Source organism: Hippocampus comes, unplaced genomic scaffold (genome assembly GCF_001891065.2).
Source record: "Hippocampus comes isolate QL1 unplaced genomic scaffold, H_comes_QL1_v1.1 scaffold91, whole genome shotgun sequence".
Lineage (NCBI taxonomy): Eukaryota > Metazoa > Chordata > Actinopteri > Syngnathiformes > Syngnathidae > Hippocampus > Hippocampus comes.
The window spans coordinates 773,797-800,665 of NW_017805034.1; the positions used below are offsets into that span (position 1 = coordinate 773,797).

At 43.9% G+C, this 26,869-nt stretch overlaps 1 protein-coding gene across 1 annotated transcript in view; it reads left to right on the top strand.

Moving 5' to 3' along the window:
- Positions 1 to 26,869, top strand: part of csmd3b (CUB and Sushi multiple domains 3b) — a 207,296-nt gene that overhangs the window by 117,396 nt on the left and 63,031 nt on the right. The window contains exons 10-18 of the mRNA XM_019863576.1: positions 7,447 to 7,568; positions 15,636 to 15,739; positions 15,875 to 15,987; positions 22,250 to 22,432; positions 22,607 to 22,933; positions 23,597 to 23,791; positions 24,619 to 24,757; positions 24,864 to 25,051; positions 25,691 to 25,879. Coding sequence (XP_019719135.1) covers positions 7,447 to 7,568; positions 15,636 to 15,739; positions 15,875 to 15,987; positions 22,250 to 22,432; positions 22,607 to 22,933; positions 23,597 to 23,791; positions 24,619 to 24,757; positions 24,864 to 25,051; positions 25,691 to 25,879 — 1,560 coding nt within the window. The remainder of the gene's footprint in view (positions 1 to 7,446; positions 7,569 to 15,635; positions 15,740 to 15,874; positions 15,988 to 22,249; positions 22,433 to 22,606; positions 22,934 to 23,596; positions 23,792 to 24,618; positions 24,758 to 24,863; positions 25,052 to 25,690; positions 25,880 to 26,869) is intronic.

Genomic DNA, 26,869 nt, shown 5'->3' on the forward strand with positions numbered 1-26,869 from the left:
TAATGAGCGTTTCAACGCCTGCCATTAAGTCTCGGGCGTGACGACCGGTTGAGCGCCCCTCCCTCCGGAGAAGCCACCAAATTTCAGAATGTTGGCGTAACCGTGATTTGTTTGCAATAAAGCAGCTGCATTATGAGCAACTGCACAGCGGGCAACTTTGTTTGACATGACAAAGTGCTCCGTGCCGCTCTGGCAGTTGTTGCTTAGTAACTAGGCCATTATGTGCTTGGCCTCGCCTCGCGATGTACACCGCGGGAATAATACTATACTCTAGGTAACGCTTAACCGCATATAATATTAAGTGGCCATACTCCTTCACGTTATAATATGCACTTTATGTTCATCATATTTATGCGCCATATGGAATAGAGCTCCAACGGTGTGACCAAAGGCAACGTTTTCTACTTTGCATGATTTCCAGGTCCGGTTTTAGTTTGCATTTTGGAAAAGGCATCAACGAACCCTTAACAGGGTGTACAGTCGAACCTCGTGACAACGTACCTGGAGGGAAATAACGAATCTGTACATTATAACATTATAGTTCGTTGTACCGATTTTCAATGAAATGGCCGCCAACTAGGATGCACAATATTTTATTTATTAACAAGCACATATTTTGTGTGTAAATGCATGCATCATCTGAGTATGCCAGCGTTGCTTGAAGGACGGCCTTATTCTTAACGCTTAGAAGAAAAATGAGATTTTTCAGGTATTTGAACTACAGGGCAAGCTCAACCCTTTCTAAGTGTCATCATTTGCAAACAAAGCCCTCCAGCTTAAAATAAGATGTTTTGGTGGCTTAGTTGAGGATGGAATATTGAGTGTACTCCGCTTGTCATGCCCCCCCCCAAAAAATAACCCCCCCCTCCATAGCCCACGGGTGGAAACTTTAAGATCCGACATTGGAAATCTAAAAAAAAAAAAAAAGGCAGGGTGTGATGCGAATAGACTCTTTGTGATTGGCTAATACATCGAGCAACCAGGCTTGTTGAGATTAAGCCTCCACCCGAAAAATCGAGCAGCCTCGCCAACTACCCCATTATACCGCAAACGCTCATAATTCCTTTTGGCAATTTTAGCCGAGGCGGGGCGACTTTAAGTTGGTGCAAACACGACTGCATGTGCCGGGGGGGGGGGGGGGGGGGGGGGGATTGTGGGCGGATTACACTGTCAGCACACGTAGCATCACGGCGGACTCCGGTGAATGTAGATGTCTCATCAGCTCTTCTTCTTTGTCACAGAAGAAGCTGAATTGAGCCAAACGGGGATTTTAATTTTCAAGTCACTAGTATGACAACATACATGTTTTCACCTCCCTGTTACACTTATTTGTTTATCACATTTCTACGAACGGAATGCACTCTGCGTCATGTGCAGTACATTGCACACGTATCAGAGAATGTTTGGTGGCGGGAAATCTCGAAAGCCATCTTTCAAATGTTTGATGCTTTCGAGAGCAAATGCAAATTCTCGTGCGTTACCGCCACTCAAAAGGAGCAATCTGTCAGGAAAGCATCTGGAAAAAAACCATTCAATACCCTCATCACGTCCAAACATGCTAATAAAGCCAGCGCGCACTGAACATGTGTGCTTTTGTCACACAAGCAAACCGAATTCAATGTTTAAGAGAACAACACATGATTATTCAGTGGTTCGACAACTCGACGAGACTAAACCAGGCAGATCGTCCTTATGTCTGCTCCGACTCCACTTTCTAGAGGCAGACGGACAAACGGAGCAAATGTGGCACGTTGATGAATGGACAGATGGCAAGGCCAGTGAGCCAAACCTGTATGTGGATGTGTGTGTGTGTGTGTGTGTGTGTGTGTGTGTGTGTGAAATCATTTTGATCTTCTTCAACCTCGAGCCTCAATGAAGGATGCCTCATTGTAAATATGTTTAAATAAATAAATAAGTGAATGACTCTCTCTTTAGACACGTTTTTGGTGGGCACGGAGCCATTTACAGTCGGCCGTTGGGACACCTTACCAGCTGAATGATGTCATCAATCAGCCTATTGGTCCGTCGCTACTTATGTCGATGGACTGCTTCAAAGGCCTCATTTGGGAGTACCTAGCATAGAGAAAAAAGAAAAAAATATATATCTTGGACTTGAAACTTTTCATCATTCACAGACGAGCTGCAAAACTGTAACTTTCAATATACCTTGTTATTGCATTTGTCTTCTTTTTGGGAGGAAAAAAAATATATCTTTCATGCAGTCATGAATCACTGTTTATTGGTTGGTTCAAACTGTTTATCCATTCATTAACAAGCTTAAAACTCCTTAAAATCCCCCCCCAACATCCCCACCCCCTCCCCCGAAATCTGACATCCGTTCAACTCAAACCACTGAACGTGTTTCTCCTAAAAATCCGAAACCCGTTTTTGATGTTCAACAAGAAAAAGCTCCGACTGACGTAGACTGCTACGTTAGACTCACTCACTGACAACCTTGAAAATTGTATGGAAACGACATTTTCCTTTTCTTTTTTTCTTTTTTGGTGTGTCCTAAAAATCAAAGATGCCCTCAAACGCTTTTTTTCTCAAAATGAAAATGAGCATACCTGCCGGGCTTACTTATCATGTCCTCGAAATGAGATAGTTCACCCTTAAATAATGCATTCACTTTAATTACACGTCATGCCTCTGATGGCGAAATGGCCATTCTAAAGAACACTTGGTAGGTGTTGATTTATGCCATCGAACATCCCAAATTATACTTATTATATATTTTAAAAGCTGATATTGGAAGGCACTGCATTTCGCTTTAGACTCCACGTGAGGTACGTCGAACGATGGCTTTCTGTCGTACTTTCTGTTCACATCATCCATAGTTGTTTCCTGGAAGGTTTGATGCATGGACCAAATCAACAGGAGGGAGAGCAGAGACTCTGGAACAATTTGCAAACGTCTCTTTTCAACACAATGAACGCGCAGCATGTCAATCTAAACCAGTGGTGTCAAACATTCGGCCCGCGGGCCGGAACCGGCCCCCAAGGAGGTTCGATCAGGCCCGCAGGATCATTTAAAAATGGGAAAAAAAATGCATTAAAGACACATAAGGTGCAATTCGTGGAGTATCCGCTAGGGGACACACTGTTTTGATCAGAGTAGAAGACAGCATTGTTTTGATCAAAGAAGTCAACAGCAGTCTCAGTCTGTCACTGAGACAGACCCAACACAGCAGACGCTATCAAGGACATGTGAATACTTTATTCTTTACGTATTTAATAGCACTCTCCTTAGTTTGTAAGATGTAGGCAGGGATTGAATTTAGAATTTCTATGCACAAATGGTTTAAAAACTCCTTTCTTTATAAATCTCGTTTAATCTTAAAATGCATTACTATATTTTTCAATATCAATTGTTTAAGTTTTGTGCCTTTGTACATACAATCAGTGGGATCAGTTGCAATGCATATATGTGAATGATCGTAAAAGTAAATTGCACATTTGTCTAAGGAAATCTAAGGTGCTTCATGAAATGTTTTGAAAAAGATATGCTCATTTCATGCCATTTCAACATTTTCCTAATGTGCTTCTTTAGACCAAAACAAAGAAAAGACATATTACTTTGGTTATTTATAGCAGAGTATGGTATCATTTTAATGGTCCGGCTCACTTGACATCAACCGAGGCCGTATGTGGCCCTCAATGTGAAATGAGTTTGATCTAAACCGAAGGTCCGGAATAAGCTTCATAGTCATCACTGTGCAAAATGTTGACAGTACGGGTGATGGAATCCGATATTAGCATTTCCCTCCCATGGTGGAATTAAAAAGCCACATGGTAAGAGGGAGGAAGGATTTCCTCTCAGTCTTGTCAGTGGAGGAGAGCTGTGACAGCAGCCCACCGCTGAAGCTGCTCCCCTGCCTGGAAAGGGTGCCATGCCGTGGATTGTCCATGATCCACACAACCTTGTTCAGCCTCCTCCTTTCTGCCACAGATGTTAGGATCCAGCTTTTTTTTTTCCCCTCTTTTCGTCCAGCTAACGCAGTCAAACACCCGAGATGCGCTGTCCGTGCCCTTTGTGTCGAACGCAATTGGTGCCGTCAAACCAACGTCATCGTGCAGCGATTAAGTCGCAGTAGCTGTTTGAACGCTCAAGTCAAATCAATCCATTTTGCTTGACTTGCTTCAAGTCACGATTGATCAAAGCCACCAAATTCAGAATGATCGATCGTCCTCGTGCTGTAGAGAGTCACCATTAGGGACCAGGAGTCTAACCAACCTTGATTCCCAATCAGCTCTGTGACCAGTTCCTGCCCAGGAAGCCTGTTGTGCATCCTTGGCGTTCCTGTGCAGCACTTGAATTAAATAGATTGGTGAGGGGTCTGGAGGTTCAAGGACCACTCACTAACTTCGAAGGCCGGAACCCCCGCTGAGACGATGCGGACCTTGAGAAGCACACTTGGCAAATTATGTATTCTCCGCTAGCATGGTGAAAACCCCTGAGAGGACAAATCTACCAAAAATGTCAACGCAGAATCAAACATTACTGTCCTTAACGTGTACCGTCTGTTCAAATTTGACTTAGAAGCTACTGGAGTTACCCCGGTCTTGTAAACTCTATTCCAGCAAATGCATTATTTAAAAAAAAAAAAAAAGTAGAAACAGAAATGAAAAGATGAGACAAAGAAGTCAGGCATTCACCATGTAGAATTGTTCGGTAAACAATCAAATTGAAGTGACATGTCGCCAGCTCTCCAACACGTGCTCATTTATTCAAATGTGTATATGTGAAGTTAACGTGTGCAAGTTATCGTTCATAGCTTGAATAGTATCAGTTCTAGAGTGCACACAAAACATTGGCGGAGACACCCTCCAAAATTTGCAAGTCCTTCCACCATGATGGCTGACACGGTGCACGAAAATCGTTTTTAGTTGTTTTTTTTTTTTTTCCTTCCAACAACTTTAGATATCGTCATAAGCAATAGATTGATAGCATCCATATTTTCCCATCTGGAGTGCACACAAAACATCATTCGAAACAGCAAAACAAAAAAATATTGAATTGTAATATGCCCCCAACATGCTTTCTCTCTCCATTGTTTCCTGAACTTCTTTGGCAGGTCTGTGCATTGCCTCGCATTGTCAAGCCTAGCCGCTAGCTGACTGTTCCACGGCCCAACTGTTAATTTCAACCCAATAAGTTGTTTTGCATGCAGCCATGCTTACATTTTTCAATTAACCATGAATATTTCGCTTCTAATTTCAATTAAATGTCTGTTTTTCGAATGCAATGCAAATAAATGTTTACATCTAAAAATCGGTTTTTAAATGTATATAAATTGCGTATACAGGCTGATAGACAGGAGACAAAGATGACCAGTTTTGAAACAGTGGTAATTCTTTTCATGCCGTTGCTATGGCAGCACAGTGCCCAGTCACATTACGGCGCGCGCCGGTGGTGTAGCCATCCATTCAGGCCGCCCTGATTAAGCTGTCAAAGTGCACACATGCATACTTTGTCACATGCAGATGCACTGTCACACACATGCGTAAACACACACGGGCCAGCGTACAAATAGGCCTACACACTTCCATACCCTCAAATACATGCCGGTATGGGTGTACGGATTGTGGCGAGGCAAACGCAGGAGAAGGTCAAGAGAAGATGCATTGCGTATGAGAAGAGCAATCAGTCAGGGGCCAGTTGAGAAGAAGCTGCGGGACTTCGGGTCACCGCGACACACCGGGGTGCCATCGATCGTCTGAATGGGTCTCTTATTTGGCCCGTAGAGCACTTCATGCACGCACCATACCGGCACGAAACACCCTGTGGGTTGATTCTGTGCACTCTTTTTTTTAAACATTTGACCAACACGGGCCAAAGGTTCTGCTGGCCAGTAAAGCAGAGAAATATGTGACTGAAACAAAGTTAGACAAATGCGAAACAAATGTGAGAAAACCTTCTATACATTGATTTTATTGATATCTGTCACCTGAGCTGCAGCTGCACCACCTGACCCCAATTTGAAATTCCCCAAAACAACTGGTTGCCCTCCTCTTTTGGGCAGTTTGAAGTATAATATATTTTTTTCACTTTTGCTCTTGCTGTATCATGTAAACCACAATATATGACTACAAGGCCCCCCATTGACAATATACAGGATTTGCATTGGCAACAATGTCCTTTTTTTTTTTTTTTTTTTTGTGGTGCCTGTTCCACTAGCCGTGCGCCAGGCGAACAAACTAATTAAGGAACAAGCGCCGCTTCAAACCAAGCAGAAAATTACCTCCCGACGCGGCGCGGGACGAACCAAGGACGTAGTGAGCTGCGCTTCTTGATTGTCACAGTATACGCCGCCTAAATGAGGGTTTATTTGGTGCGTTAACGACTAGTGTGTGTCATTTTCAGACTAGTTTATTATGTCATACGGCTGTGAATTAAAACGTTGAAATTATTGTGCCATAACTTTGAATGATGAAATGAATTCATCCACTAATGCAGTCTGTCCATTCAACCGTTTTCTTTTACACTTGTTCGGGTTGCGCGTGATCTGCAGCCTATTTTACTTGACTTTAGGTAAGAGGCACTTCACCCATAACTGGTCGCCGGCCAATTGCTAGCACGTCCATCCATCCATTCATTAGCTGATCCGCTATATCCTTATGAGGCTCGTGGGCGTGCTTGAGCCAATCCCATCTGTCTTCAGACAGCAGGCGGGTTACACCCTGGACTGGTTGCCAGCCAATCATACAGTCTATTCAATCACATTCATAGCTCTGAACACTTTGTGTCTTCACAGAACCTGACACATAATTTTGGACAGACTTGACAGGAAGCCATAAACAAACATGCAAAATCTATCTCGGAACCCTACTAAAAAAAAAACAAACATAGCTGGTCTTGCTCGTGACATTAGCAAAACCGCCATGCTGCTGTTGCCCTACTCGTAGCTGAGCTTGAAAATACAAAACCGTGCTGGTCTATGCTGTTTTTGTTTTTGTTTGTTTGTTTTTAAGCAAAGAAGGCTGCCTTGACTTGAACCCAGAACATCAGAACTGTGAGGCGGGCAAGCTAACCAGTCAGTGGCTGGTTAGCTAGCAACTACGCTAATGTAGCAGTTAGTATCAACACCCAACCATTTTTTTTGCCAGGCAAAAAGTACTCCAACAGAAGACTCTGAAGACTCCAACGATAAGGTGGTAAACTTCTCAATGCGCTAGACACTAGTCCCTAATTGTCGCTCGACTAGTTGGTCTGTAAGTCGTTTGACTCTCCATCGATGCGCAGACTTGAGGGCATCTGGATGAGTCAATACTGCGACTCTGGCTAATCCTGTGGTATTCCGCAGCCGATAGTCTCCAATTAAGTGGAACTATCGGGAGATATGTCGGTGGCTGTCTCGATGGCTTCTACTTGACCCCTCCGTTTGTGTGCTCTGCAATATTCAGCCAGATAAAAGTTTGAGTATCTACCATTGTTCTATTTCCACAGTCAAGACGTGCGGCAGTAACCTTCAGGGACCGTCGGGGACCTTCACCTCGCCCAACTTCCCGATACAGTATGAGAGCAACGCGCAGTGTGTTTGGATCATCACGGCTTCAAACCCTAATAAGGCAAGTGTCCCTTTATTTACTTAAAATGTCTTCTTGTCCTTGCGGTTTCTAATGGTCCAAGGTTTTTTGAGTTGGCTTTTTTTTTTTTTTGTCAGCTTATTTTAGCCTGCGAATATTTGCGGTGGTGGTGGTGTGATATTGTCTAATTTTAGTGTCACTTTGTGGAGGATCTACGGTTAATCTTATTTTCATGTGTAATTTAGAGGGGGATTTATGGAAGTCATATTTTAGCCTGCACACCTGGGGAGATTTGTGGTTGTCTTTTGGAGGATTTATGGTACTCCTGTTTTATCCGGTGCAACTTTTGAGGGCTTTACAGTAGTCTTTTTTTTTTAACTGTACAATATTGAGGTGATTTAGTGTAGTTTAATTTTAACATATGAGATTTCGGGTCGTTTCATTAAAAAAAAAAAAATAATAATAATAATAATACACTAGTCTTAACCTTTGCATATTGTGGAAGATTGACAGCCGTCTCCTTTTAACCTGTCCAATTGTTGTGGATAGGAATGTCCCAATCACACGTTTATGGTACCCAAGCCCGAGTCTGAGTCATTGATTTTAAATGTTTCCTGATTGGATACCACTGCAATACATTAAGGAAAAAAAAAAAAACAGGCGCCCATTCAAATGCATGCTTTTGCATCGGTCATGTCTCCAAAACAACTCTTAGAAGATGAATGTTGGTCTCATTTGAACCCGTGTAAAGTTTTTGAGGTGTTTACGGTAGCCTTGTTTTTACCTGCAACTTTTCGGAGTATTTTGGTAGTCTTTGAAACCTGCGCATCTTTTGGTGGCTTTATGGACGTCTCATTTTCAACGGCCACTTTCTGGAGACTTATTCTAACTTGCACACATTTTGAGAGATTTAAGGTCAAACCGATGGAACCTTTGGAAGATTCATGGCAGTCTTAGTGAACCTATCCATTATGCGTTGAGCTCCACCGATGCAGAAACACAATGCTAGTCCGTTCAAGTTAAAATCTACTGTAACTTTAATGCACATACAAGCATGTACACGCTTAGTTCACTGACATGTTTTAAATAATTGAAAAATGTCCTTCGATAATGATTGTCGAGTACAATGCGGTGATTATAGACATCAAGTCCGGCTCTGTGATTGCTCTGCCTCGCATAGCTGCCTGGAAGGGAATATCGTTGCTATTCGTGGAATGCGTGCAGCTGTGTCATTGTTGCATCAGACACGCAATAGCTTAAGAACACACACACACACACGCGCGCACTCATATGCACACACATTCGTAACACACCTTCTCTGGAGCGTAAAAGCAACTTTCCAAATATATCTCTTGTTTGACCTGGGTGCTAGCCACTGTGCTTTATAGTCCATAATTACAGATGAATGTTCATTAAATTTCGATTTCGGCATCTTTTAGGCGATTTCCAGTAGTCTGATTTTAACTTGGGCAATGTTTGCAGGATTTAGAGCGCTATTGTCTTGGTGTTCTGATTCTACCTCGCGCCTCTTATTGAGCTTTATGATGGTTTTGTTTTAACCTCTGCAACTTGTTCAATATTTTTGGTCATCTTATTTCACCTTGCGCAACTTTTCGAGGATTGAGCTTCAACTTTTTGGGATTGTCTCACTTTAAATGTAGTAACCAGTGGGCGATAGGCAGTCGTCATATTTTCACCTGCGCACATTTTGTACTATACCGTTTTAGCCAACCCAATTTTAAATGATTTATGGTAGTTTTATTCTAACTACGATTCAGCATATGGTAGGCTTGTTTTAATCCCCCCCCTGCCCCCACCCAAAAAAAAGAAGATGCAAATTTGCTCCATTAAAAAAAAAAAAGGCAGCCGTAACTTGCCTAATATTTAAATCACGAGTTGTCATTGTATTTCCGTGTGTGAATGACAATAAAAATGGAGACATTTTAATACAATCCTCGAAGCAGCCGACGATAAAGGGATGACACGTGAGTGACAAATCCTTTAATTTCACTCCTAATATCCTTCTTTCTTCATTTTTTTTTTTTTTTTTAAACATCCTAGCACTTTTTATCTTTTCTTGTATTCATATGGGACTCGTGTGAATTGGCACGTGAAAGAAAGATTCATCGTTTTAAATCGCAATATGTAAATGCACCATATTGCTCATGGATTTTGTATCACTGCCGTCAGTCAAGTGTCATCGCTTTCCCGCCGGAGTTCAATTCGCAGAAGATTCCGGAAAGCTTTTAACGCCATAGAGCATTAGTCTTTCAAATGGAAGGGAGACTTATCCGACACGTCGTACATTATTCAAGTTCAGAAACAATACAGTAACTTTTAATGTGAGTTCAAGCAGAGTCACCCAGATCCGGTTTGTACTTTTTAACCATTTGTTGCAAAACACAAGATGATAAGATGAAACACACCTAATGTGATGAATTTGTGCTGACTCCTTCTGAATCATATTTTTGCTATTATTATTTTTATTTTTTTTTTAATTATTTTTGTTGATAGTTTATAGTTTGTTCATTTCGGAATTATGTATTATATATTATAGTGCAGGTGGCGACGACACACACGCACACACTACAAAAGTCGCTGGTTCTTCTTTTAGCCAATCACATTGTAGATTCACCTCTGGAAAGCCACCCCGCAGGCCCTGTGATGACCCAAGTTTCTCCGTCCTCTCATTGCTTCAGCTACTATTGCTTCCGATTATTATTATTTTTTTTTTTTAAGTATGGAAAAGTTAACACAACCTCCCCTAATTATCTCCATGATGCATTTACAGTGGCAAACCTATATATTACAGCATTTTTTGTTTTGTTTTTAAATGTTGTAATGCAACTTGAGGTAAGTTTAATAGCTGGAAGTGGGTTTGCAATGGCTTGCTCTTAATGAGCACACTGATGGGTGAAGAAGGAGCAGCTTGTGGAGAATATTGGATCTACTCAGAAGGAAATAAAAAAAATGAGCACGAGCATAAGACGAAGGAGAAGAAGAGAAAAGAGGTGGTCGTGACACCGACTGGGCCTGGAAATTGTCCCTTCTGAATTCTCCTCGGTTTCTTCATTAGGAGCCCGAAACGATCAAATTACGTGGGGAGGAAGTGCAGGGTGTTCCACTCATGCGACCATCTCTGACGATGAGGACCGGCGTGTTTCTTCATGCTGACTTGTCCTCTCTGGTTTCTTTCCGTCCCCTCTTTCTCTCTTCCCTCGGCTAGGGTTAAGTGTTAATGGCCTTCTATGGCTCTCTGACGTTATTGCTTCATTTAGTTTGAGCGGAATGAGCCTTTAGAGCCAATTCATTGCCCCTCTTCTCATTTAACCTTGGGGATGGCGGAGCAGTAAGGCCGTTAGCAGTGCTGCCTCCTTCCTCTTCATTCTTCTTTATCCTCCCACCCCCATCTCCCGCTCTCCCTCGCTCGGCTTTTCATTTGCTTTTTCTTTCGCTCCCCTCATACGCCCCTGCCGGCCGTCGCTGTCGAAAGGCGGCGAGGCTCTCAGCTGCCATGTTGAATATTCACTGAATGACATTGGTGGCGGCAGTGCTCAAGTCTTTACTTAATTGAAGGCACCCATACGGTATTTGGATAAAAAATCTAAATGAAATTTTGTCATCAATTATTAAATATTTACAGATATCCAACCAAGAAACATCCCTGAGCGACACTGACTCACCGCTCGAGTTTTACATGCCGTTCTTCATTCACTCCATGAACGGTGTCATCTTTCTCACGTTCCAGGTCCGACTTATCACATTTCTGCATTTTTCTCCCTCATAATCGATGTGACAAGTCACCCCCTAATCTTTATCTTCTACTCAAAAGCTGTGCCAGTCTCAAGCCCACAGTGATCCAGAGCCGCCATCTACAGTGTTCTGTTAGTCATTGCAGTGGTTTACCAATGTGAATTTCACAAACAAGCTCTTCCACGTCTGTCGGTTGACAAATGTAGTTGATGAACGTTTGCCATTGGCAGGAGACTGCAATGCACGGAAGCGTGGAACTCACTTGCACGTTCGAACCTACTCGCATGTACGTTCTCATCTCAACATTTGTTGTTAGTATTTGGTGAACTAAAATTAAGTACATTTTTTTTCATTCCGTCTGTCGTCATGAAATATCTTCGGCGGTGAAAGAGTTAATGACACCTTTTCTAAAGGTTGTGGCGCAATGTGGTACTACACTGAAGGTACCCAGCTGTGAATTTAGATTTGCTACTGTTGAAAAAAAAAAAAACAACAAAAAACTTTAAAATAATGATAATTAAAAAACCTGCCATATTTTGTGGCACAAAATATGAACTGTGATACAGTGCGTGTTCGTTCACTGTATTCCCCTGCCCGCTTTACATCACTGATTCTAGACCCACCTTTTTTTTTTTTCGCTGTCACGAGCAAAGGCGGCGCTTCGTCATGCAGAAATCCAATTCTGCCGGCTCATTGGTCAGCGGCCGCAGACGGATTGGTGAGAAGCAAGGGTGCATGCGGCCAATTAGAACGGTCGAAGAGGAGGCGGGTGACGGACCGGCGGCGGCGAGGACGGTGGAGCGAGAGACGGATGCTCGCATGGTCGGCGACCAATTAGAAAGGAGGAGAAATATGTACACCCACTTTAGACCGAAAGGAATTCTGAGCTCCATACTTCATGGCAGCCATTACGCGCCGCCTCCCTGTTGAACCCGCCTGCCTTTCGGGTGCACTCTGAGTGCAGGGTGTTCCACTCATGCGACCATCTCTGACGATGAGGACCGGCGTGTTTCTTCATGCTGACTTGTCCTCTCTGGTTTCTTTCCGTCCCCTCTTTCTCTCTTCCCTCGGCTAGGGTTAAGTGTTAATGGCCTTCTATGGCTCTCTGACGTTATTGCTTCATTTAGTTTGAGCGGAATGAGCCTTTAGAGCCAATTCATTGCCCCTCTTCTCATTTAACCTTGGGGATGGCGGAGCAGTAAGGCCGTTAGCAGTGCTGCCTCCTTCCTCTTCATTCTTCTTTATCCTCCCACCCCCATCTCCCGCTCTCCCTCGCTCGGCTTTTCATTTGCTTTTTCTTTCGCTCCCCTCATACGCCCCTGCCGGCCGTCGCTGTCAAAAGGCGGCAAGGCTCTCAGCTGCCATGTTGAATATTCACTGAATGACATTGGTGGCGGCAGTGCTCAAGTCTTTACTTAATTGAAGGCACCCATACGGTATTTGGATAAAAAATCTAAATGAAATTTTGTCATCAATTATTAAATATTTACAGATATCCAACCAAGAAACATCCCTGAGCGACACTGACTCACCGCTCGAGTTTTACATGCCGTTCTTCATTCACTCCATGAACGGTGTCATCTTTCTCACGTTCCAGGTCCGACTTATCACATTTCTGCATTTTTCTCCCTCATAATCGATGTGACAAGTCACCCCCTAATCTTTATCTTCTACTCAAAAGCTGTGCCAGTCTCAAGCCCACAGTGATCCAGAGCCGCCATCTACAGTGTTCTGTTAGTCATTGCAGTGGTTTACCAATGTGAATTTCACAAACAAGCTCTTCCACGTCTGTCGGTTGACAAATGTAGTTGATGAACGTTTGCCATTGGCAGGAGACTGCAATGCACGGAAGCGTGGAACTCACTTGCACGTTCGAACCTACTCGCATGTACGTTCTCATCTCAACATTTGTTGTTAGTATTTGGTGAACTAAAATTAAGTACATTTTTTTTCATTCCGTCTGTCGTCATGAAATATCTTCGGCGGTGAAAGAGTTAATGACACCTTTTCTAAAGGTTGTGGCGCAATGTGGTACTACACTGAAGGTACCCAGCTGTGAATTTAGATTTGCTACTGTTGAAAAAAAAAAAAACAACAAAAAACTTTAAAATAATGATAATTAAAAAACCTGCCATATTTTGTGGCACAAAATATGAACTGTGATACAGTGCGTGTTCGTTCACTGTATTCCCCTGCCCGCTTTACATCACTGTTTCTAACCCACCTTTTTTTTTTTTCGCTGTCACGAGCAAAGGCGGCGCTTCGTCATGCAGAAATCCAATTCTGCCGGCTCATTGGTCAGCGGCCGCAGACGGATTGGTGAGAAGCAAGGGTGCATGCGGCCAATTAGAACGGTCGAAGAGGAGGCGGGTGACGGACCGGCGGCGGCGAGGACGGTGGAGCGAGAGACGGATGCTCGCATGGTCGGCGACCAATTAGAAAGGAGGAGAAATATGTACACCCACTTTAGACCGAAAGGAATTCTGAGCTCCATACTTCATGGCAGCCATTACGCGCCGCCTCCCTGTTGAACCCGCCTGCCTTTCGGGTGCACTGTGGTTATGTTCTTGCCATGTTTCATGCTGTGCGAATAATAAGGTATTGCTTTTTGTCCACGCTTCCATCACACCAACAGCTCGCACCAAAGGACGCCGTTGTTGGAGGCTTCGGTTTCCCTTTCCAACTTGATTTGAATTTGCAGCCTTGTAGCAATTCGTGAAGACTCATTTGCGGTGCGCGTTGTGCAGCGCAACCAAAATGGAGCATCTTTTTGAAGCTGTCATTCCCTATGTAGCAAATATCTCACACACATTTTTGGCTTGATGAAGCAGCATGTGGTTCACAGCTCAAGGTTCTTCTTGCACGCTATGTTCCAAGTGTGAGTGAGCAATTGCATAAGGGACCCTAATTAGAATCATTTTTATTGGCCATGTAGAACACACAAGGAATTTGTCTCCGGTGTAGTAGAGGCTGCACTACGATTGCAATAACAAGCAACTACGATGAACAAAGACGTGACATTATTTCATTACACTTGATTCATGTTGTGATCAGGGGGCACCTCTTGTTTAATGTCGCTAGACTGGGTGCAGCAGCATATGGCTCATTGCCCAAGATTATTTTGTCGACGTGTTCCAAATACGATGGTGTATGCGATCAGGAGGCAGCTCTTGGTTTGGATCTCAATCGTTCCTTTAGACTCTGGTCAGCATCACGTGGCTTATTTTATGAGGTTTTTCCCCACAAGTGATATTCCAATTATGAGTGAAGCCGTGTCTGCTCAGGGGGGGGCGTTGCTCTTGTTTAAGTCAAGGCCAGTCGATTTGAATTAGACTTTTAACATCTTCAGACTTCTCATTGCCGGAGGTTATTCTTGCACACACTGTTTCCAGTAACAGACCTCCTTCGCCATATCACGTTGTCACTATATTATAGAGTTTAAAATCGAACGTAGGGAAATTTATTTCACAATTTTTTTTTCCCCAAATTGTGATATTTTTTTTTCTCTGCATTGTTACTTGACACTAAACAGCAAAACGCATGAGCTAGGTGAAAACGTGTGTAAAAGACTGACTATCCATTGATTTGTGAAAGGCCCATCATTGCCATTAACAAGGCAAATTAGCATCGGTAACGCTCAGGTTGCACTGTTTGTTGTCATTAAGGTCACGTCAACATCGCTACTCTTTAACGGCAGATTTAAGCCGGGGAGAGGGCTTGTGAAGTCCACAAGCGGGATATTGAATCTGGAAATCTCGAAAAATTCCCTTCCAGCAACAGAGAGGAAGAGCAAAAGCGATAGAACCAAGGAGCAGGCACGCTTTCGATCTCTCCCCGAAGGTGAACTCAAGTTTGAAATATTCTTCCACAGTTCTCGGCGAGCATCAAAGATGTGCTCATGATTAGACCGCCCCTCCTTCACCCTGCCTCTCCCTGGTGACCACCATCTTTCTCCTTCTCCGGTTTCCTCTTCTTGTCTCTCTATGGTCTCACATGAAACAGAAAGTGTTCGTTGAATAATTTCCGATCAGAGTCTCTCTAGCTTTGTGCTTCTCCTCACCTTGATGCATTCATGAACTCTTTGGAGCAGTCACATTCTCAATAGACCTTGGGCTGTTGTTTTTTTTTTTAAAATTCAGTGATATATTGTGCTTTATTTTTGTGTAGGTCTTATGCCAAATGCCTTTTTTTTTCTATCCATGGCTCAAAAGAAAGTGACTACCTTGAGGAAGAAGTGGTTGATTTTCAATTTACTGAAGCTTCAAGTCCTAGATAAAGACGAGGGGTCGTCCGCGTGTGGTCGACATATGAAGAAATCCGATCCTACCGTTGTATATGGTTTCCTGTTTCCTGTAGGTCATGCAGATTAACTTTGAGGAGTTCGACTTGGAGATCGCCTATGACACGCTGACCATCGGGGACGGAGGCGAGGTGGGGGATCCTACCACCATCCTGCAGGTGTAAGTACTATTATCGCTGAATATCCCGCACCGGAAACGCGATTACGAGCAGCGATGATCATCTCATTACTGTCGAGGAAATAAGCCTTTTCTTTCCAATTAGAGTGAAAGTGTCATGTCTTTGCTGTTTCGCAGTCTGTCGGGCAGCTTTGTACCCGACCTGATTGTCAGCATGACCCACCAGATGTGGCTCCACTTGCAGTCTGACGAGAGCGTCGGATCCATCGGCTTTAAGATCAACTACAAAGGTAAGTGCGCATGTTTGCAAGGAGACGACGTCAAAAACGTCCACAAATAAATCCACTGAGAACCCTTGACAAGTACGTATCGACATGCGCAGACAGTGCCGCAAGTAGACATTCTTCCATGTAGGCAACCTTACAAGTACAATGCTTCACTTTTCATATGGTATGCTTCTTTCATCTCACAGTACCTCTGGACAAATGTGCACTCTCAAGTACACAACCTCTCCAATTCCCATCTCCATGAATGAAAGAACCCATACAGTACAAAATCCCTCACCAGTATTCGTCCTCGCGTTTTTTTTCTTTTGTCCTGTGCTCTGTTGTCATCCAGTAAGCAACCTGCCCCTCTTACCTTGATAGTTTTATCCTCTTGTTTTATTCCTGCTTCTCTCGCTTTCACTCTCTCTGTCTGATTTTCCTCCCTTCTTTTCCTCCCCTTGTTTCCTTTCATCTATTATTAAAGCAAAGTTCACCCACCTGGCAACACTTGGTCTCCGCTGCCAGCTACTAGGCACACACACACACACACACACACACACACACCCCTTGCTATAGATTTGAGGCTGCGCTGCAACATTATTGACATAAAATTTGCATTAAAGATTCAGTGACTTTGTGCCTGGACTATGAATCCACCCATCCGTCACTCGGGCCGCACAGTCCTACATGTAGAATTTGAAATATGGATCCTTACCGCAGTTCATTCTGTATATAGCTCCTTAGCTACCTATATAATTGCACCGACGAGAGACATATACGAGCACATGTATGAATTTGCGCTTTAGGATTTCAGCAGCCTCAGTGGCATGAAAAAGCGGTCTTGTCGTGAAACAAAGCCATCAACTATTATTGTGGGTTTGAGGTGACATTCCTCTTTCAGTTGGTTAATATGTCATATCTTGGACAGATAAAAATCTCATATTAGTACACCGTAATTCCTGGGGATGTTCCTCCATCTCCATCAGTTCCTCATCTCAATTCCATCTCTTCTGAGCTTTTGTTTTACGTTCTTCATCTGCTGTTATATAGCTTTTAACATGTAATTTCTTATATTAGCGCCAGAGACGTCAATGTGTCTTTTAACAGATTATGGTGACCGTCCTCCTATAGAGTGGGCTGTTTTGGGAGGTACATCCAACAACACTGTGGCTCTGCTTCGCTTAGTTTTGATAAGATCATGTTTCCATGTACTCGGTCCGTTGCTTGAAAGTAGCTCTGGATCTTGGCCCCGCCCATCCGCCAACTCATAGGCAGAAAATACTGTGTGAGTGTGTTATGTCTTCTGAAAATGAGCTGACTTGTGATGTCACAATACGGCAAGATTCAGAATAGCTCGCTCACAGAGACACTTTCAGGAATCGGCAACTCATAAAAGATTTGCTTCCTTGTCAATTTTGCTTTTGATGGGTGGGCGGATATTCTATAGACCCAACCGTGTTGCTCCCAAATCCCTCTTGAAAGAAGAATTTGGTAGCTCAACGTTATTTGCTGACTTGTCCAAACTAATAAAAATGATGCCCCGTGGTATCATTTTAATAACAAGGAGGATCGGTCTGTGAGAGACCGACCAGTTCTAATTTAATTTGGCACTCGGTGTATAATTCGGAGGACAACAAATCTTTTATGAGCATTGTTGAGCTCATTAAGAGCCACTTGTCACTCGTAAAACACACAGACACGCAAAGAAAAAAAACGTAATCGTGTGAATGCTTTTGGGTCCCTTCAGGGCGCCCCCAAAAGTGCCGTAGCGAAGGTCCCTAATTATGCATATCTTCAAAATCACGCTTAGTGGACAGCAAAAGATGCTGAAATATGACTTTATAAAATATGCAGCCATGGCATCACGATATATTTCACTTGTTTTACAGTGGATAAGTCTCCCGTTGGGCTTCTGTGTTTGTGCTGTTGAGCTAACCTGCGAAGGACAAACGCTTACTTCATCACAAAAGCGTCAACAGGATATGATATGATTTTTTTTTTTTTCCTCATGAATTATTAACCTCTGTTGATAAACTAACAGTAAGCAACAGTGTTCCTTCTACTCACCATGACATCGGCTTATGCTAAGCACATTAGTTCATGTTTCCTTCTTTCTGGCGTTAGCTTATGTTTCTACCATGCTAACAGTGGCATGCTAACAGTTTTAGCTCATGTTACCACCATGCTAACAGTAATTTTAGCGTGTGTTATCACCATGCTACCTGTAATGTTAGCAGAGGTGCTTACGTCAGTCTGTCAGTCATCCTTCCATCATTATTTCAGGCTGGCCCAGTCCGCCCGACAGCCAATCAGCACGGAGAACGTACTTAACCATGTCAGGTGTCTTTTCGCTTTTTCTGAACATAGAGATGACACACATGCACGTAATGCCTCCGCCAACATGACTACAGATGGACTGATTTTTGACGGAAGCACGCAACGAGGACAGTCCAAATGCGGGAGATGTCCGACTAAAGTGTACTCGGTTGTTGGCCAGAGCGCAAGCCTGCAGCGTAGGAGAGTAAAACGATATTTCTCGCCTGGTGACATGCCCGGATCAAAGAAAAGACTCCAATTACTACACGCCGTCCTGACATCCAATTTTAGCAGGGCTTTCCAGGACTTACACCAACCACGGTGAAAACCAACACTTTTTTTTTTTTTGTAGTTAACAGCAAATGGAAGCATAAGGCGACCAGGATTTTTTTTCTGGCTTAATATGACCTCTCAAGTCGGAAACAAAAAGGCAATGTGTACAAAGTGAGACGTGCTCTTTTAAATGATCAAACATGGGAGGCATCGGTGTTGGGCGTTCAACTTAGAATCCCGACCAAGCCATTCGTCATTGAAAGCAGTGTAGTCCCATCTCGGTGATATATTCTTGATCGTCCACAAGTCAGAAAATTCCTGTTTGGTGCTGTCGATACCGGACTGAAACGAAAAAAACACCATAATAGGTAAATCACGGCTTTTCACAGGCCATGTAAAAAGTGGCTATAGAAGTGGTTTATAGATTGTTTGACTTAATTTCTGAATGCATCCTGGCCTTTGTTTGGAGCATGTAAAAGCAACAGAGACGAGGGAAAACGGACATTTTATTGCATGGAGTAAAAGCTCAGCGTGCGCAAGTATGCGATGCTTTTAGCATCCTCGAAGCCAAATCAATTTCACAATGGTCACAAAAGCAACTTGTGCATGCCTCCCCACCACCACCACCATTTTTTTTTCTTCTTTCTCCTGTCCCCCTGTGCTCAAATCTCATTATCCTCCCAAAATCCATTACGGTCCCTGTTGGATCTTTAAGTGTCAATTTATACTGGCACGCATTGCATGTCGTATTCGCGTCAACAATTCAGCCCGGCGTGATGGAATATTAAATGAGTGGCGAACGGCTGGCGCGATCCCCAGACGCATTTTTTTGGGGGGGGGGGCATACTGTACATGCACGTCGTAAAGATGCCTTGTTCCACACACTACACACACACAGTGGGTGTGCCGTACTGTATAAATATTCCTCCAAAAGTCCTTTTTTTTTCCCTCTCCATTCTTGTGCGTCAGGTGCCGTGATTGGTGGAGTGGGAGCCTCTCATAAAAATGGTGGCATGGCGGAAATTAATGCAATACATCACAAAACACACATGGAAGTGAACATACAGCAAAAGCACATCACCCACCATCCTGTACTGTAAATGATAGTGAAAGTAGGAATGGCGGTGCAGAAGAACGCCAGACACAAATGCCATCCGCCGACTTTTTAAAGAAAGACGGATGGCAACACGGTGGCATTTCACGCGGACTCAAACGGGGATCCGTCTCACCTTATCGCCAGGCTCACGACGTTAATTCCTTTCGAAACGCTGCGCGGGAAGTGATGGATTCGAACCCTGGGTCGTTCGTCTGACGCAGCAAACGCAGACGCAATTCTTTCAACGCTGGGAGAGTGATCGGATTTAATGTGATGTGGAAATACGCCGAAGGCTGGTCGCTGGTTGTATGTCTACCTCGCAGGTGACAGGATCTGGCTTTGAGTCTTGGCTCGGCCCACGTTCCAAAAACATCTCTATCATGAGGACATTACTAAAATAAATAAATAAATAAAATAAATGGCTTGATGAAAAAATACACGATAGTGTAGTGGTTAGAAAATCTAGCACATCAAGGGTGTCCAAACTTTAGTCGAAGGGCCATTTATGGCCCACCCGCTGTTTTTTAGTGGCCCGTGGAACGTACAAAAAATAACATTTGACATGGCAGTGTTGGAAGTGTGACTCGAAAAAGTCAGCAAGTTGCTTTGGTTCTAAATGTGGAGGTGAGATTCAGCTGCTGCTCAGTGGAGCTGCGCATCTATGGTGGCATGTGGTGGCATGCAGGGCCGCGAGTCACCACAATTTTATTTGCCGTATCAGCTTTTAACAACAAGTCCTAGACGTAGCAGATTTTCAAAATAAATTAAAAACAACATGTAATTGCTTGCTCGCTTGATTGGTTTTCGTGTTTTTAATAGGTTCATAAAAAAATAATTCAATTCCGTAAAAGTTTGGACACCCCTGATCTAGCGGTTCTGGGTTTGAGTCTTTGTGTTGAGTTTGTATCGGTAGGCACTCGGGTTTCCTCCTTCCTCTGATCCATTTCCACAACTGAATGTTTTTCACTTCACCTCTTTCCCCTTGGACGGCTCCCTCAGATCCTTTCAGCAACCGTTTCCGCAGGAAATTTATCTCATGTTGCGGTTGCTTCCCGTAGACCTTAATGGTCTACAAACAGTTTGACTAGTGCTCCCAGCCAGCATTATAAATGTACCCCCGTGCATTAGTTGGGAAGTTAACAAGAAAATGACTAAAATCCGGTCAGCTTTTATGGGCCCTATATCCTCTTCTTTATTGGATTTAGCAATGACTTTGGTCTATGTTGCCTTTGGCAACAACATTGCATTTTTTTTCTCAGCCCTTTCGCTCTTCATCCTCAATAATGTCCACATTTCCGTGGCCTTTTTTTTTTTTTTAACTGAAAAGACATGATATTCCTGGCAAAGGTTACCTTTCTCACACAAACGCGCGGCATTTTTAACAAGCAGCCTTGTCGCTTGCTTGTGCAAAGGACGACGAACGGTGAGTCACACTCTAAGCGTTTTTCCAACACCGCGTCTTGACGAATGTGAGGTGTGCCATCTCGTTAAAAAGAGAAAACGATGGGGCATTGCATCCTTTGTGTTGCCCCCTGTGAGAAGCAAAATCCACCAACGCTGAAGCCCTTCTTTTCTCCCCACTGGTTTGTTTGTGTGTGTCTGTGTGACACCCACAGCGATGTCCCACAAGATTTTTTAAAGGACTCATGCAGCATGTATTTCCTGTTCACAGTCTCTGGGTATTTTTGTCAAAAAATCCAGAGGATCAAGAACTATCGCACGCCTTTACAGACCCGATTGTCTCGCTGAAATAAGCTCGCCTAAAGGGACTGGCCATGTTTCATGAAAGTGGGCGCCTCTATACTGTACCTCGCCACGTATATTGCTGGGTCAATGGCCAGTCTGGCTTTCATTACCATGACGACTGGGGGGGGGGTCAAAACCCTGACTACAGCGGTTTCTACTTCAGTGTCGGGAAGAAAAAAAAAATGCTCCACGGGACAATAAAAGTATTTTCACTCAGCGAGTAAGCGCTTTATAGAGTACACTGCATGCACGGGGCATGTCGATACATCACCAAAGACAAATTCCCCTTCCTCCCCTCCGCCAAAAACTTCACCTATATGTCGGTAGCAGACTCTAATCAGTGCCTCCAACAAAACTCAATGTAGTTCTTTGACGTGAATGTGTCACATCCGTGGATGCTTCTGTGTGAGGTCCTGTTTCAAACAGTGTAGTCACTTTAAAGTGACTCTGGATCTTCACCCACATCAGCTTGTCATGTCATTGGCGGAGAAAGTCGGTGCGGAGGAGCGGTTGCTATTACAGGATATCAAACGTTACGTCACGGTGGTGCAGAAGTGCAAAACGGCTTGATTGAAGACACATTTTTGGAAGTGGGCAGATGACAATATATTTGCATGGTTGCGTAATTTCACAGTTGATCGGTAAGCAGGCAATGCACAGATCCAATTACAGTGATACCTTATTCATCGTGGGAGTTAGGAAATGCCATGATTTAGAGACACCACATTAAAAAAAAAAAAAAAAAAAAACTTGTTTCTCTACAAATCATACAAAAGTCAATGTTGGCCAATATGTCCCCTTTCAAACATGAAATACTAACTGGCCTTAATGCAACAATGTCAACAATCTTGATAGAAATAGACAAGGAGAGCTGCGGTGATCCCGGGACGCCTCTCTACGGAATAAGGGAGGGCGACAGCTTCTTGAATGGTGGCATCCTGCGATTTGAGTGCCAGTTTGGGTTTGAGCTGATTGGAGAGAAAAGCATCTCCTGCCAGGACAACAACCAGTGGTCAGCGAACATCCCTATATGCATATGTGAGTATTTCGCAACTCTCGCCGTGTGCTACGATGCTGATAACATTCAATCTGACCGGTCTCCATGGTGACCGAGTTTACCCCGGCCCGGAGCAGATGATGACCGGCAATGATGTGCGCATGCATATTTAACGGGAAGCTGCTTTGTGTCTTCCCCGCCTCACCTCCGCAAAGTCCCCTGCATGTCCAACTTCACTGCTCCGTCTGGAACCGTCCTCTCGCCTGACTACCCGGAGGGCTACGGCAACAACATGAACTGCGTTTGGCTCATCCAGTCGGAGCCGGGCTCGCGTATCCACTTGGCATTCAACGACTTTGACTTGGAGGCGCCCTACGACGCGCTCACGGTGAAGGACGGCGAGACGGGCGACGCCGCCGTGGTCGGCAGGTTCTCGGGAGCTGAGAGTCCCTCGCACCTGACGTCCAACACCAACACGCTGAGGCTGGAGTTCCAAGCAGACCACTCCATGTCAGGGAGAGGCTTTAACATCACCTACAGTAGTATGTCACGCTTCTTCTCCCTTCTCAAAGATGAATATTGATGTACAGGCTTTTGTAAGTAGTTGGAAACCTCAAAATGGCGAGTTTAATTAATATCTCGAAAAAAACTGCTGATTTCTGCTCTCTGTTCTGAGGACAGAAATATGAGAAACTGCCACATTCTTGCTGTTGTGGCTCTGAAGTTAATGTTCCAAACATGCTCGTTGTTCCCCGTGTTCTATCTTCGATGTCCAGCTCATACGCACCGGTGTAGCATTTGATTTCATTCATCATTTTCTTCCCCTTGTCGGGGCTGTTTCACAGTCGGGACTGGACGGGATTCTCATGCGATGAAGTGGACCATATGCCCCCCCCAAGGCGGGCACGCTCGCATGACTTTTATCAGCGGCCCCATTTGCTTTGCCGGAGTCCATCGAAGCAAGCGAGTAGGCATTTGAGCAAAATCCTAAAAAGGACTATTGCTCGAATATGGAACAGACAGATTACAAGGGAGGACATATTTTTCAAGGCCAACGCTTTCAAGTCATGAGGCCGAATTTAATCAAAGTGGAGACGCCTGTAAAATACGAGTTTTATACCATCTAATTACATTTCAATCCACAGTCCAATAACTGTGGTATCTCAATTCTGTCTGTGTCCCCCTATAACTTTTCACCCCTAAAGCGTTCGGCCACAACGAGTGCCCGGACCCTGGCATTCCAATCAACGCCCGCCGCTTCGGAGACAGCTTCCAGCTGGGTAGCTCCATTTCCGTGGTGTGCGAAGACGGCTTTATCAAAACCCAAGGAACCGAGACCATCTCCTGCCAGCTGGAGAGAGGAAAGGTCATGTGGAGCGGGCCCATCCCCAAATGTGAAGGTAAAATGTTGACGCCAAATTGTTTGCCCTTGAAAGATTTTCTTAAGCGATTAGGGGGTGAAAATGGACATTTATTTTAAAATATTATTTGTAAAGGGATGAGAACTGAATGAATGTTCTCAACTCCTGTTTTGTTGACATGGTGATCCCCCCACCCCCAATCATTTGATGTCAACATATTTCCAAATCAGCCAACTGTAACTGGATAGAATTTTGATCAAAGCAATGTTTTTGAGCAAAATGCAGCATTCTTTGTGAAGCATGTGAAGGGTTTCCTGGCAACCGTTTTTGCCTAATCTAAATGTGTACTCTTGCTAATTAAATCAATGCCATTTGCCGGCACTTCAACTGCTGTGTTGATGTCACCTGCTCATTTCGGTGATTGTCGTTAAATATGAGCATTGCCTTTTACTGACTGAAGTTGTGTCTTTTTCTCGCTTGCATAACTAACCGAAAAGTGAGCAGTTTGATTGTAGTCGCTCGCTGCGGGCGATGCCGAGATGGACATTTGGATTTGGGCTTTAGTCAGATTGGGTCTATCCGTCACACGCCCCCACCAGTACGAGTGTTACGAAACAAAGCAACACTGCCACTGTCCATCTGCTGCCTCGCTGCCACTCGGGTGGGTGGCTAGTTCTGTTCAAATCCAGGAGAGGCTGCGTGGAAATCGGTCCAGCACCGGAGGGATCAGAATGAGCTTTTTTTTTTTTTTCCTCCGTGGCGTCTAACAGTTGGCGGAGTTCATAGGGAGCATGTAATGCTCCCAACTGGGCTAGCAGCTGTGGTGACCTCACAATTCATGGCCATTGTCCCTTTCCCTCCTCCAGCTCCATGCGGTGGACACTATTCGGCTCCCAACGGAGTGATTCTGTCTCCCGGGTGGCCCGGTTATTACAAGGATTCCCTCAGCTGCGAGTGGGTGATCGAGTCAGAACCCGGGCGATCCATCAAAGTCACCTTTGACAGGTGCGTGGCGTAAAACACCGCTATGCAAATATATGCGTCAAAATACCATAGATCCCAATACGCTTTGTCAAAAGTTGTCGACAGCACTCGAAATCGTTCCCCACAGATTCCAGACAGAACTGGGTTACGACTTCCTGGAGATCCATGACGGCCCCAACCTCCTGTCTCCACTGGTCGGCTCCTTCAACGGCACCCAGGTGCCGCAGTTCCTGTTCAGCAGCACCAACTTCCTCTACCTGCTCTTCACCACCGACAACAGCCGCTCCAATGCCGGCTTCAAGATATTATATGAGAGTAAATGCACAAATGCTGTTGATTGCAGTGGGGTGGGGGGGCTATGTTCCAGACCTACACGCAATACGTAAAATCCACAAGATTCAAATACCTCATATCTTTTACATATATATATTCATATTCGTGCTGTCAGTTTAACGCATTATCGCCATTAATTTAAAACAATTTTAACTCGATTAATTTTTTTATCGCGCGATTAATGCGGCACCACGTCACAGCGGATGTTACGTTGCTCTAAAATTATAAAATGGGCTCCAAGTTTGAATAACTGCTCCGAGTGAAAAATGTTCATGTAAAATTGAAAATCAAAATTGTTGTTTCAGTAAATATTTGCGTTTTGCACAAAGAAAACTGAGCCGCGATTCCTTGTTGATGAGAGCATTAAAATGGGAAAAATATGAGAAAAAGAAATCAAAGGAAATTTAGAGGAGATAAAAATGTGTGATTAATTATGGCTAATTCCGCGTTAACTACGAAATTATACATTTGATCGCGATTAAATATTTTAATCGTTTGACAGCACTAAAAAAAAAAAAAATTCACAATGGCGATTTGTAATCACATCTGTAACCCACCGGACGTCCTTTCTAACCTTGTTACCTTCTGTCAGCGTTTCACCAGGATTATTTTATGTTCCAGGCGTCACGGTGGACAGCTACTCGTGCCTGGACCCCGGCATCCCCGTCAACGGGATCCGCTACGGACAAGACTTCTCCATCGGGTCCACGGTGTCATTCGGCTGCGATTCGGGCTACAGGCTGAGCCACGAGGAGCCCCTGGTGTGCGAGAAGAACCACTGGTGGAGCCACGCTTTACCCACTTGCGACGGTAACCAACACACATTTCCTCCCTTATTCAGAGTAGCCGTACATCCTCTGAATAGTGCTTTTGAGAATGGTGAGTGAGAGATATTTCATCATCTTTGCTGGGTTTTATGTTGGTACACCCCTAACGTCTATAGTGCATCTGTGGCGGGCAAACTTTGGAGCACCGGGGTAACTTGGACTTTTGAAAGGAAGAGATCGGCCATGTCAAGTTTTGTGTCATTGCCAACCTTTACTGGGCGCCACAACCCAAGGGCATTTTTATGGTTTTGATGCGCCACGCCCCTCGTCAACTTTCAATACGTCAACCGCTTTGTAAAGCGAAATGTTTCCATGCAATGCACACCTAGTTAACTTTCATCATGTTTCTTTTGTCATACACCTCGGTAAACTTTCAATATTTCTGCCCAGCGCACACCCAATAAACTTTTACTCGTTCTTAGCATCACATCTGTGTCGTAAAGTTTCAAGATGTTTCGACAAGAAAGACCCTTTGGAAACGCTCAGTATGTTTCGATGCACCGATCATCCAGCAAACGAACGTTTGCTGGGCGGTCAAATATTTTTATGCATCATAAGACGAGTCACTCTTCAATATGAAGCCCACAGGTCCTCACAAACATGCAATTTGAAGAGGAACAATGCACATTTGTGTTGAATCTGAAAAGATCTGTTTTCAAGATTACAAAATAGAGCAACTGTATCCTTTTGAATAATTCTGTGAACAATAGAAAACTCGAGTTATTAGAAACCTGTTACTGTTGTGGGTTGTTTTTTTTTCTGTTGTTATTACTGGAACTGAGGCAAGTTCCCGATGCCTTGTTTGGAAAACATGTCTTTCAGGCTCTCTTGCACGTTCCCTGTGAGCTGATTGATGCAATAAGACTCTTTGTCTTGACGTGATGCTAATGCGACGTTGAGTGTTTTTTCTTTCTTTTATTTTTTTCCCTTTTTTTTTTTTTTTTTTTTTTTTTTGTTTTGTCCTGGGAAAAAA